The 13,830-nt window shown below is 40.2% G+C and overlaps 2 protein-coding genes across 6 annotated transcripts; both read right to left on the bottom strand.

The window, feature by feature from the left end:
* Positions 1-1,771: 1,771 nt before the first annotated feature.
* LOC116259107 (GDSL esterase/lipase At4g10955-like) lies at positions 1,772-3,672 on the bottom strand. Its single transcript, XM_031636747.2, has 2 exons — positions 3,400-3,672; positions 1,772-2,890 (listed from the first exon to the last, which is right to left on the bottom strand). Exons 1-2 carry the CDS (start codon positions 3,513-3,515, stop codon positions 1,867-1,869), a joined length of 1,140 nt encoding a protein of 379 aa, XP_031492607.1. The 5' UTR covers positions 3,516-3,672; the 3' UTR covers positions 1,772-1,866.
* Positions 3,673-4,645: 973 nt separating this feature from the next.
* On the bottom strand, positions 4,646-8,176 carry LOC116258329 (uncharacterized protein At4g18257-like). Of its 5 annotated transcripts, XM_050078948.1 has the most exons (6): positions 7,969-8,176; positions 7,207-7,472; positions 6,549-6,614; positions 5,322-5,648; positions 5,055-5,237; positions 4,646-4,972 (listed from the first exon to the last, which is right to left on the bottom strand). In XM_050078948.1, exons 2-5 carry the CDS (start codon positions 7,467-7,469, stop codon positions 5,063-5,065), a joined length of 831 nt encoding a protein of 276 aa, XP_049934905.1. In that variant the 5' UTR covers positions 7,470-7,472; positions 7,969-8,176; the 3' UTR covers positions 4,646-4,972; positions 5,055-5,062. The 5 variants fall into 5 exon arrangements, with proteins under 5 accessions (XP_049934905.1, XP_031491282.1, XP_031491283.1 ...); XM_031635422.2 differs by having other exon boundaries at positions 4,646-5,237; XM_031635423.2 differs by having other exon boundaries at positions 4,646-5,237; positions 7,207-7,476.
* Positions 8,177-13,830: the final 5,654 nt, after the last annotated feature.

The following is a 13,830-nucleotide window of genomic DNA, read 5'->3' on the forward strand; positions in this document are numbered from 1 at the left end:
TCCACCCTCACAACAACAAAATGATTTTCACGGGCTCCCTTATTGCGCCACGTGGCAAGTAAGCGCCGCTGATTGGATGATCCTCTATCTCGAGAATCCACCGGTGGCACTTCCAAAAAAATTCATGCTGACAATGAGCCAGGCAATGGGCTGAAACTCGGCTCAATTCTTGGGCATGGCGTATTGGCTGATAGGTTTCATTATTTGCAAAATATGTTTAAAATATCTTAAATTAACTTATAAAACATAAAATAACTAAAATTGTATGGGAAGATACGAAGCTGGTAAGTTCCAATTAGTGCGGCGACATTGAGTTCACATTATGTCTATTTCTTAAAAAAGGTTCTCCGGTGGAGCTCAAGGCCACGCCATTAATAGAATGGCAATGCTATGAGTGAATCCATGGCCTTCTTTTGGATACTTTTCAAAACTCGTTCAAACCACGCTCTCTCTCTAGTAAAGCATTGTAATGCATGCTTTGTTTGAGAGAAATCTACATTGAACAATCAATTCTATATTTCAAGTGAATGGGAGGCTATTTTCACCGCTCAAGTGAAGACCAAAGCCTCCCCCCTTTGCTCCAAGGTTGAGGACTACTTTTGGTGTTTGAGAGTAACAAGGAGAGAGAAAGTGAGAAAGCTTGGGGTTTTGCCCTGTTTAATTTTCTGCGTCTAAAGTAAATGTAACCAATATTTACCTAATCTTCTTTCCATAGTCCTGCTTAAAGCCCATCGAAAAGGCCTAACACCGCAAGGAGAGTTAGTGCAAACAATATCAACAAGAAGCTTCCACATAAGACTGTAAAAATTGCGCAAAATGAGTTCAAAGGTGCTCACCGCATCTTAGCAGTAAGCACCACTCTCGTCCAAGCACTAAAATTTTTAGTAAACATCTAATACAGTAGTGCTGGTACAATGATTGATCTACTAAAAAAAGTAAAAGCAAGAAAAAGGACCCTAATTGCTTTCTTTGAAGCGGTGCAATCAATGGGATGCAAGTAGTAGGTAGTCTTAGACTAAAAAAAACAAGACGTTGCAGGTCTGAAAGAGAATGTAACTTTCAAAAAGCAAAACATTTTCAACGTGGAAAACGTATTTCCAAGAGTGATTTCACGTTGCACCATGTGAGCTTCTCATATAATTCCAAGACGATGAAACATCTACCAGTTTTGCATGTTGTGAATCCTATGACTTAAACGAGCAAATCACGGGTTCTGAAATTATTCTGTTTGTTGGCTCTATTGTCTCTTTCCATTCTAAATTCAGTTTTTTTTCTTTAGGGGTTTGAACTTGCAGGGCCATTGAATTAGGATAATGTCGTAACTGTCTGTTATGTGGGCAGTGATGGTTCCATTCCCATGGCCATCGGCTCCTTCCCCAAGTAAAGTTATAGGTGCACAATTTGGAGTTGGGGTAGCAGACTCCAAGGCTTCGATCTGGGTTTCCCTTCAATACGTTAATTGAAGTCTTCATTGTGCCTCTTTGATCCAATAACTGTTCTCCCTTGATATATGAAGCGACAAATCTCAGTATGTTTAAAACGTAGAAGTCCGTCTCAGTGGAGTTTCAGCTTGCTGAAGCTGGAATTTGAGACGATTTTGCACACGGATAATGTAAGATGTACATTCCATCTCGAACATGGGCTTGATCTATATCTTGCGAAGGCTGTGGTTCGTTGGTATAATGGGAGAATTTCGACCCCCTTAAACAGACAAGATGATACACATTATTTGCAGAGAGAGAAAAAATCCGCACAAGCATTAGGCCATTGTTAAGGACCACAGACTGGTTATATTCAATCACAGAGCCTTGTAGAGAGATAGAAGTCACGGCAATGTCAAATATATCCATTGAACAGAACAGAATCTTATTGAGCTTTGCATTGAGGCAGTGGTTGAACAGTGTACAAGGACCTCAACTGCCTGCTTATGAGCTTGCTCTGATGTGCCTCCTGTAGATCCAAATCATGAGACCACCATTGCTCCAAACCATGAGCTTCCAAGAACTTCTGTGGGCCCTTGGACATCACAAACAGCTTTGCTGCCATTTGCTTTTGTTCCTTAACCTTTGGCTTCTCTAGGACTACGCCTTCGCCATTTTGACCTTGAACTGCGCCCGTTGGACTGGAATAATAACAGCAGATATAGTCACTTTTGTTGACGTATAGGTGTGGAATCCATTTATTCAATTGCTTGCAAGCTTTAGCTCCATTATCATTGTTCTTGTCATCTTCGTCCTCATCAATGGGCTGAACCGCACAATTGGCAGGCAGAATTGCTCGGGCCATATTCATCGTATCCTTGATACTCCTCCACAGGTTCTCTGCTATCTCTGCAATGCTTCTGAATCCCGTGGCAATTGAAACAGACGGTGGATTAAACAAGTGAGTCTCCACATAAACGCCTTCTTTGGCCAGTGCTTTACCCACCTGCAAAGCAAATCCTGCTCCAAGAGAATGTCCTGCAATGCAGATGTTAGAGCTACCAAACTTGTCCGCTGCCGATTTTAGTGCTTCTAACGTCTTCCTGAATCTGACGGAGCCTTTCAAGCTTTCCCAAGTAAGGAAACGCAAATCATCCGCTAAGTCTCTTCTAATGGTTGGCCTATTTAGTATTGTTCCCCTGAGTGCTAAAACAGCCTGCGGGGCGCCGCTTGGTCTCATCAAGATGATGTCTGATAAGGCAGCTGCCCGATCCCACTGGAAAATTGCTCCAAAAATGGATCCATCTATGTCGTCTACCAACGTCTCCGTTTCTCTGTACTTAAATGGCTTCCACCACTTTGGAGCAAGGGCATTCTTTACATTTCTATTTTCTTGCCTATCGAGCTCGAGAAGGTAAACCGCCTGTACGAAACAAGCTATCACCGTTCTTCTGTAGTTTGGATCTTTCCTGTCAATAGAAAAGAAAATTCAGAGAGGGAAAAAAAGATGTCTTTTGGCGCTTTGGTTCTCTGAAACTAACATTTGCTCGTCAGCCTCATTTATTCAGCTAAATTTCAACCCATTAAAACCAATCAAAATCCGACTTTGACGTTGAATTCAATCATTTAATCGAGATCTCTCGCATCACAATATTCTATGAAACCTAAAGTTTAAATTTCTTAGCAGAAATTTCATGAAGTGTAAAGCCGAAAAGACAAGTAAATAATTTCTACTGCACACTATCACTAGAAGACAAGCTATTGAACGATCTTCCAGAAACACAGAAGCACCGTGAAAGTAACATTAGTATCGCCGTAAGCAGCATTGCCTGCACTATGGTAATCCCTTCCCCCAAAAATATTGAAAGCCAGCACAGATTTCGTCATGAAAAGGGAGTCCCAGAAAACCGAGATCCACCCCGAGACCAGACTCTAGAGTCCAGACCAAATTGCAGCTACAAAAGCCTAAAATCCTCACCAACTCGAACAGAAGAGGTCTCTCCAATTAGGAGAGGACAGATTTCGAGGGCCAGAAACGTGGAAAGCGTAAGGATGGGCTTCTTCAGCAGCCTCCACTGCACGGCTTTCGGCCATCGCCAACTCTATGTCCTCACTATATACACACTTTCTATGTACACCAAACTAAAAGCATATTACCACAACCAGCGCAGACCAGTCGAAGTGGGGGGAGGGGAGAGCCCGAAGGAGGACAGAAATAGAGTGAGAGGCAAAACGGTCAAGAGAAACGAGTATTCTCTTGCTTTCTCGAGGATGCTTCAAGTGTCGGTAAAGAGTGGGTCGCGTCCCTCGGCGCTTCTCCAACGGTCATATTTTCATGTGAGCAAACGGATAGGATCCAGTTGGATACTAAAAATTACACGTTAATCATGTTCTCATTATTGGTTCTGGAACTCCGCTTTACAGTCGGTGCTGACTACTAACTAGTTGTTCTAAGCGCCTACACCAACAACACTTGACATTCACCTTAAGGCCATACAACAACCCCTCTCTCTTTTCCACTGCTGAGTCTCCCTGCTGTGAACTCTTGGAGTACCCTGCCCAGATCGTGGGTGCTTGAGCTTGAGGGAAGCTTTTCTTCCCTTACCTGAAACGTGGAACGTTTCTCTGAACAAAGGAAACGTTCTCAAAGATCAAAGCGTATAGATCTTGACTTCTTTCAACTGCATGTATTAAGGGATGTCTTCGAAGAGATCTGATAAAATCGTTAGGCACCAGCACCGCAAACAGAAAGTAGTAGGATTGAGGAAAATGAAGAACAGAACAGCTTTTACTAGTGATCAACATGGCCCAGGCAATTTGTAGGAGTATTCCACGTGTTCCGTAAGAAGAGACTGCCGTCAGGTAACATGATGAAAGTCGCTAAAAAATAGACGGAAGATGCTTGTCAGATAAAAGAATCAGATGAGTCAGGCAGGTGCTGTTCCAGGTTTTGGTGCGATTTACCGTTGAAATGGAAGGAAATGCCCACTTCAAGCTCTGATAACAACTGCTGTCGGCATCGACCTAAATCCGCCGATTAGAATCAAATTGGTGTCTTTTCTAACGATACTAAGAAAAAGTGTGCATTAGGTTATGTTGTGAAAAAATTTTTAAAGATCCAAACGCGACGCATCAAGTACTATTTTTCTACAAAGCTCATCTAGGAAAACAGTCGATCACAAACTCATACGGGATTGTCAAAGTAACCAGCTCTCCTGGCAAAGTACAAAACGCTCATAGGCTTCCAACCGTTCGCTCCTAAAGAATTTACTTTTTACAGCCGACTCTAAAGAGGAAATTGAAACAGTATCAGGCTTCTTCAGTTATGCAAGCCATCATTTCCTGCCCCCCAAGAGACATGGTCATAATCCCAAGTAGAGAATCTATGTCAGGGGTTCACGACTGGACTTGAAAATGATGATATATAGCAAAATGTACAGAAGCAAGTCATATGTATGGCCTTCCTGCAGTGCATCTTCCATGTCACGCTGTCATTTAGCTAGGTGAATCCATGACATAGCACCAATTAACAGAGATGAGTCTCCTCCCACCTGAATGAACCAGGATACAACAGAATGACATTTATTTCAAGAGCTCACCAAAGAATGTAGTTACATAGCATCAACAAGCTACCACATAATTCAACTCTCTGTTGCCTGTCGTGATTCCTCTGCCTCTGCGGCTTTCAACTTTTCTATTTGCTTTCTAAGGTATGCCTGCCTTAGTTTCTCTCTGTTTGCCTGTGCTTGAGCTTGTCTTCGCAACTTGAGTGCAGAAGCAGTCTCTCGAGCCTGGCTAGCCTCCTCGTGGACTTCCCTGTCAAAGATAAAATAGGTTGGTCAGTGTCAGTGGGGATCAACTCCTCAGTTTAACAGTTCTGTCCGATCGTTATCTGCTTACCTTACAAGGCGTTTATGCTCATCCCTGTCTACTGTTTCACTGGTCCGACCAGGTCCCACTGGTTTGGCAAATAAGTTTGGAATTATGTCAACATCTGAGTCAACATCCTTGTTATCCTTAGGCTCGCTAGAAGAGGCATCGTCAACCTTGGACCTGCCACACTCGTCATAACTGAGGCTTTTACTGAAGAAATCTACACAATACTTCTCGCTTTCTTCTTCATCGGGAAGATCCCCTCTTGAGAGTTTTTCATATAGTTCAGCCTTCCTCTCCAATGCAGCATAGCTAGCTGAGCCATCTTCGACTGCTTTCAACTCAAGCTTGTCTCTGTCAGTCGATGCAAAAGAACAAACAATGTTACTTTGCTAATTTTCGAGGGTGGGAGGAACCCCTTGATTGTCAGATAATCATTACAGATTCCTTATTTGAGACCCAGGCCTTCCTTATGACATTAAGCAGATCTAACTTAGTAAATGTGTCGCCCACATGGTTCTACATTATCCACAAGCCAAGAAAGATAAGTGTAATATGAGCCCCATTCTATCACTGGTTTACCATCCAAAGAGAAACCGGACACCAGAATAAGGTAAACACAAAGAGAAAGTCATTAAGGAAAGAAAAAATGTTCAAGTTCCTGTTTAGAAGCCTGCTAGCTAAGAATCACGATAATGCTCAAGAATGCCAGATTATCTAAGCCAACAACAGATCATGGCTGAAGCCCGCAAAGCCTGATATTTATGAAACAGAAAATTTGCAAACAGGTTTCCAAAACAATGGAACTCTGTTTTACTATGAACTCAGTGACCCTCAAAACCTTACAAGGTCAAGCGACTCAAGCATAATGAGGCAATCACGTAGACTGAAAATCCGAGCTGCAGCCAGTTGCTACCAAAGTTTGTCAGCAAAGTGCTGCCAGGAGATATGTTGACACAAAGGGTACTTGGGTGCTCAGTCAGGACAAATTTAACGAAAGATAAGACGCATAAAGTGCAGGATAGAAGTAATATTGCCATAGTAAGATTGCCAATCAGCGCTGAGCATATAAATTTCCTTAACAATAACCACAAGTTCATCTGAACCCATTTTGTGTTCCATGAGAAGCGACACCAATTTTACACTTCTCCAATAACTCACAGAATATTTAGCTATGATATGAAGGGACACTTGCACAATAAACATGATAAATAAGTATTTAAAGCCTCAATTATGCACTCTCCTGGGGCAAACCTCAATAAGTGCCATGCCAATTGTGCGACTAAGTCACATTCTTCCTTTTCAAACCACGTACTAAATCTGCATAATTTTATACAACAATATCAGCCATGGTTAGGATTTCTGGAAGAAACATGTGACAGTCACACTTCTTTGTCTCGTTTCTGTTTCCTGTTTGGAAAGAGAAATGAGGATTCATAATTTCATATTTATTAGCAAAGAACCAAATGAAGTAACTGAGGACCACACTCCACATCCCTCTTCAACCCAATAACTGATCCATAGATACAAAGAGATGAATGGAAACGGGAAATGTTAGGGCTTCATTGCACCTGTTAGCTAGTCACACAATTAACCCCCAACTGGATGCACAAAACGCCTTTACCTAATGAATGCAAATAACATCCTCCAATCATTAAAGCATAAAACCAAAAGAACCAAACAAAAAGAAACCCATTTCAAGGAAAAGGAAGATACTAAATTAACATGGCTTCTAACAAGTACTCAGACTAATAGCTCCAATCAACGAAGAAGAAGCAACCAACCTACTTTTTTTCTTCTTCTTCCCAGATTAGGCAGCCAAAAGTTTTCAACAAAAATATTAACAAGAAAAACGAATGACAAAGCACAAAACCCTAGAAGAGGAAAGAAAAAAAAAATCTGCAAGAATTACCGAGTAGCGCGGGATTCGACGCCGGAATTCTTCCTAGAGAAGACGTCGTTGGGAACGATCCTCTTCTTAGCCCGATGGAATTCAGCGTCGGAGGCGGATTCCTTGGCCTTCCTAGCTTCCTCCTGGGTTTTGTAAAGCTGCGCCTTGAGCTCCAGGATAGAAGAGGCACCGACACCCTCGATAACCTTCTGCTTCTTTGGCATCACCGCCGACTCCGTCAGCCATCCCAACGATGAAACCCTTCTCCTCTCTTCTTCTGCCATGACCTGGCTTCTCAGCGTGGAGAGAGAGCGAGAGAAAGAGAAAGAGACCAATCTGAATAATAAGCTTATCGTTCAAGCTCACCCAGTTCAACTTATCATTTCTAGAATAATACACATCTGAATTTCAAATAAAACCTCAAAACTATCAATCTAAAAGCACTCCAAGGACTGACCGTATGCAACACAGCCCCTTTCCTAGCCCAAGAAGGATGTTTCCCCTTTAAACTATACTGCAAATCAATTTCTCTAAGCTCAGTTTGTTCAATTTCTCCCTGCCCAAGCAAACCTTTATCTGAATTAAGAAAAAAAACCCTAAATATTCTAACCGTTGATTCATTCATCCATCTTTAGTCAAGAATTGCCATTTCCATCAATAATTTCATACCAAGACTAATAAAACTAACACTCTCTATCATAAATCAGCAAGACAGAGGTTAAAACTTCTAACCTAAGAAGGAATTTTAAAATTGAAGGAGAAAATGAAATTCGGATGACTCACCTCCACTACCGTCCCTCTTCTCCTCTACCTCTCAATATCTCGTCCGCTGTCTTCCTCCCTCGTATCTTCTCTCTCGTTCTCCCTCTTTCTCTCTTCACTTCTCCCGCTCTTTCTCTCCCGTTCTCCCCGTCTCCCTCTCCCGCGCTCTCTCTCTCTCTCTCGGTTTTCTTCGGAACAGAAGAGAGAGAGGCAGTAGGGCGCGAAAAGCCCTCCCCTCGCACGAGAATTGTTAAATCGACCCAATAAATACACTTTGTTTATAAAAACACTCTTTAATATTTATAATTTCTAAAATAGCCCTTTTCGAAAAACAAGTGTAGCAAAGGTACTCTCATTCACTTATTTATGCATTTAGTTTCTTTATTTTGCATTTTTTTTTTACTTTCCCACGATGGACTTGAATTGTGTCTGGTCCTCTTTTCTTGTTCGTTGGTCGCTCTTTTTCTTTTACCATTTTTGTCATTTAGGTTGTTTTTGTTTCACTTTTGGGATCTAAGATGATCTGATATCCTTAAGATCTAAAGTCTATATATTTAAAATCAGACCATTTCTATCAGACCTTAAATTCATGATTTTTAACGTGCAAAATTCATAATTAAATTAAGGATCTCCCAAAACATACCTTTTAGGGCAGCCTTGGATCTAAGATATAAAACTAACAACATTAAGGAACTGAGTTTTCTTTTTGTTTTTTTGTTTCCCCTCCTTCATGATCATCTATCACCAACTCTGTTGAACATCTTAGTCAAGGATCTGGCCAAAGAGAAAAGCCATTTGCAGCGAGATCTAATTGTGTGCACACTCATGTGAAAACAGCAAATATACCAACAAAAAAAAGAAATAAAGGGTTGAGACATTTTAGAATTTTTTTTATAAAGATAATAGACATTTTAGACTTTTTAATATTTTCATAATCCTCTCTTCAACCTTTTAAAAATTTTCCTTTTTTTAGTTTATCTAAGGTATTTTGGTCACTAGTGTGAACTTAACCAGTTTCCGCCTGCTCAATCCTCTTTGGTTAGATGGCTTTTCTTCGAATCTCATACCGTATGATAATAACTTAATCCATTCGATAATAGCCAAAAATGCAATAAACAATAACAATATGCTGATATCCTCTTATTGCTTCTTCTGTTTCCGATTGTGTTCATCATGTGTTGCTTTCTCTTCAGGTCATTGGATGATTTAAAGTTTCAATTGCTCATTTTAAGTGCTTTTTGTTTGTTTGTTTTTTGTTTAGTTCAGTTGTCATGAGATTATTTATGTTCGTTTTCTTGAATCCATTGAACTCTGTCGTTGCTTCATGGAAATTTTTTTCAAGTTCTTTTCCCTTTTCTACGAGTTTAGAGAGTGTTGGGAAGTGACATGAACCCTCGCCAACATTTGTGTTTGTAGTTATGCTTCATGAGCATCATACCTGTTATCTCCCAGATTCCATTGATCGTATACAAATCTAATGAAGTGATGAACATGGGCGGTCTGTCTCAGGTAACACATCTCTCTCTCTCTCTCTCTGTGGGGAATGGAAAAAGTTGCAGAGGGGAGGTTCCATGCGAGGAGACAGGAGATCTCTGGCTACCAGAAGAGCTTCCATCCACTTCCTTCTTCCTCTTAGCTTAATCATTTACTCTTCGTCTTTTTTTTTCTTCTTTGATCTATTTTTGTTGAGAATTCGATCGTTCCTTGGTGGTGCAACGATCAATTTTAAGTTCCTTCTCTACTTTCATGAGTGGAAGCATAATTGCGCATGCTGGATCATCTTTTTGTTACTTTCCATTCATCTAAAATGTGTGACCAGTAGATTGAATAGAAGGATAAAATCATTAAGTTTGTAACTTGCCTCTAATTGAGGTGCCATTAGATCAATGGTGGTGACTAAAGTTTTTTTTTTTTTGGACGGATTTCTCTTAAATGTTGAGTACCTATTTTAGCAGATAGAATGGTCATGTGAATTCTTAAACTAAGTAGAATGGGTTTAACTTCAATTAAATTGCAAAGCATGTTGGTGATACACAAATAGTAAAGGCTTGGAACAGGTTTGCAACTGGTTCAAGTAAGAGCGGTAAATCTGGGAGAGCACACATATGTAAAATTCATTTTGAGAAGTGAACAGATGTTATTTACAATATATATGTAAAGATTTTTTGCAAGCATGCACATATGTGCAAAATTCAATTTGAAAGGGCAAAATGTTACTTACATTATGTAATAAATATTTTACCAAGTGCGTTTCTGTGACCCAAGCTTGTATTTATAGAAATTTGGTAGATCCTAGACCAAAAATGATTAACTTAATTGATATGTTTTCCCTCAAATTATTCTTTCGATCACATGCATAAAGTTAGATTGCAAAAACAAGTACTTTATTTTTAATGGTAGCATATAATTAAACAAAAATCATTTAGCTTAAATAAAAAATTTTAAAAATTATATTTCGGCCATTATATAAATTTTGAAACTATAGTTCGCCTCCCCCCCAACAATGAAAAATTCCAAATTCCACCCTTACATACACACACACACACACACATATATATATATATATATATATAACTCAATCAAAATCAAATTGAAATACGGTGCGAGAGAGAGAAAGAAATTGAAATTATTTGCCATACATTCAAGCTGTGTGTATGAGAATCTGGATAGACAGATACCATAAATAATAAAGATTGGTGTAGATTCATGAATTAGGTGTCCAAGAATATGTTTGAATCTTTAAAGTATATTCATGTAATACTAACAAAGTGTTGGATTCGTAAAACAGTCTAAGCCAATCAAGCATGCATTTCAGTTCAAGGAAACCTCCATTGGGCAACAACGTATCTTACTGAGCCGGCTTGTGGTGAAATTTTTAGTTCAACGAAGCACTCTTTTACCGTGGGGACACGGGTACTGAAGCTCGATCCTGAACCATCTGACATTGTTCATTAACTCTTCTCAATTAAAACAGGTAACCTGTTTCTGCACAGAGAGGCATTTCCTGCAACAGCACAATAACAAACATGGAGCATCATTGCCCTTCCCTGACCTTTCATTTTCATCCTCGGCAAGTTCACATGTGGAGGCCAATACGCACACTCACATATTGCAAGTAGTGCCATCACTTTCCCTGCCTCTGAAGTGGCAGATTGAACACAGTTCTCTAAAAGTTGAGATCCTCATTTTGGTCCAGAAGGTAGAAACCTAATCAGTGTATGAAATCAGTGGGGTGACTGTCATCCTCGTTATTTCCTGTAATATTTCCTCCAATGGGTACGAAGAACTTTCTGGTGTTGTTCCAGATGATTATTGGTATTAAATTAGTTTAGCAGCAACAATCTAAGGCTGGCCAAGCCTTACTGACCAAGTCTTGCAAAGACAAAACTATCAGGACAACTAAGAGTGCAGAATAGCAAAAGTGAGACTTGGACAGGCATTCTTCGCCACAAGGAAAAGGGTACTCGGGTCGAGTATCTGACCGTTCATCCTCCTTGTAGCAGCATAGCCATTATAAAGACCCTAGCATAGGGAAGGAGGAAAGTGTTCATGCACTCTCCGTCAGAGCACTATGTCCCTGTTTCTTTGTATTCTTGGTGAGTGGACGGAGCTCAACGGCCCCTCCCTCTGTAGAAGGCGGATGCTTTCATCTAACTCCTTGTTCCTACTAGAACTCCTTGTTCCTACTAGAACATAAGGTCCTCTTCTGTACGTTGGTGTGCCGTTCTTACTATGTTTCTACTTGCACATCAACAATTTTCTTTTGCATCTTATACTCTAAATAAAAACAACTATGTGCCTATCAACACCCCGACTTCGAACCATTGCCCGACCCCCACTAAGACATGTCCCTGTCTCTTTGTAGCGCCTTAGAAGGAGGAGAGGTTGGCCATGTTCTGATGAGCAGATCTGCCCTTTGCCAGGCGTCTGACTTATTTAAACCTCCCGGTGGTGGTTCTCCCGCCGCCCATACTTTAAATGGAATTAAATCTTCGGGTCCTACGCTACCGGCGGATCGCCGGAGTATCTTGCCCATGGCTCAAGGTATGTTGGATGCCTGGATCCAGATTTCGCGCACTGGGTTCACAAACCCGGGTCCGAATGTTGAAATATCTAAGTTGTAGTGACAGAGTCTAGATAGACAAATGACAGATTGTGAACAAATTCAGTGAGAAAGAGTCGATGGAACTCCTCTCAAACTTCTGATCAGTGATCATGACAATAAGATTCTCAAGCATTGAGCATGAATTTTAAGACACCAAAATGCAAGATCATGCACTTCAGGCACTGAAGTACTCTTAGCATCCTTCTTGAAGTCCTCAAGAGATCAAACATTTGTTGCCAATTAAGGTTTTTCATCACCAGAAAAGGAAAATTGGAATTAATTTAGAGAGCTACACAAGGATGAGAATCTTACGTATGCTGGCTTAACGCTTATTAGATGACATTGACGATAGCAATATTCATTATTCAAGGACTGATACGGACTTGACACATGATACCTCACCACCTTGCTATGTTATTCTTTTTGTAAGGTTGACATCAAGGTTATACGTATGAGTTGTCATCATGCATGGCATTCAAGTGCACATTAACAACTGTACTTGGTGGACGAAATCAGTCGCATACGGATCAAAATGTATGGCTGGATCTGAAGTAGACATACAATTGAATTGCAGGCAGGGGCGACACCTTGAGACATTGAAAGCAGACCTTGTGCCCTAAGACAAGAAGGAATTGGATGGCAACTTCAGCTCTGTGCCGGGTAGTGGGTCCTAACCGTTCACCTAGAAGTAGTAGACTAAGTACATTATAAATTTGCAAATGAGTTGAATTTGTCGATTTGGGCAGGCCCAAATCATAAAGAATCTGATCGAGTATGTTAATCGGATATGGATTTCAGTTTTTTTTTTTTTTCTAAAGTGAATCTGTGGCTTAGGACCTGTTATCTATCTATAAACTCTGTTTGACTGGAAAAATAGATAAAAACAATCTACCCAGTAAGCAGATGCTTTTTTCTTATCAGATCCCCAGCTAAATGAGTTTGGATCCAGGTTGATAATCCTGACCCGTTGACATTCGTAAGGAACATGGAATGATAGAACTATAAAAGCAAAACTAAATCTGGGTGGTCAGTACAGAAGTACTTGTCATGGGCATCCTGAAAAATATCTGCATTTTCTCTTTCCAATTTTGACAAAAAAAAAAAAATCTTTTACTCTTTTCCATTACTCTTTGAACGCATATGAGACATTTGGTGCCAATTTGTGTGCTCAGACATTTGGCCTTTTATGTTAATGGCAACATCAACCTCATTAACCATATAACCCAACAAAGATTTGAACCTGTTCTTAGGAATATTACAGGAGAATTAAAGCAGAAAGCAAATGGGCAGCAAGAAGAGAAGTTTTGGGTACACAGATGGTAACTAGCGCGGCCCACAATCTTTATCACTTCACTTGCCATAGTTGGTTATCTTCATTATGAGTGCAGTTGGCGCAACTCTGCTGAATGTGACCTGTGCTGGAGAGATGAACAAAGCAGCATCAAATCCAACTAAGGTATCCTGATCTTACTGGTTTTCTAGCTGGAGATAAAGTGTACCCTGCTTTTTATTCTTCTTTCTTCTTTTTCCTTATTTTAACATAGCCAAATTTGGTATTTTGATTCTTTCTTTGATCTGAAGCTTTAGAATCCACAGTAAATGGGAAAACATCCGTTAACATCTTTTGGATAAATAATATCTCTGTCTCTAATCAATTGCGGATAAATAATAACATGTTAGAATTTTCTCTGCTGCCTTTAATGAATATATCTTCGCTTTGATCTTACCAAAGATGATGTCTGTTACTTTCGAACAGGTAAGACCTCCCAACTTGGTAG

This window comes from Nymphaea colorata, chromosome 8 (genome assembly GCF_008831285.2).
Source record: "Nymphaea colorata isolate Beijing-Zhang1983 chromosome 8, ASM883128v2, whole genome shotgun sequence".
Classification (NCBI taxonomy): domain Eukaryota; kingdom Viridiplantae; phylum Streptophyta; class Magnoliopsida; order Nymphaeales; family Nymphaeaceae; genus Nymphaea; species Nymphaea colorata.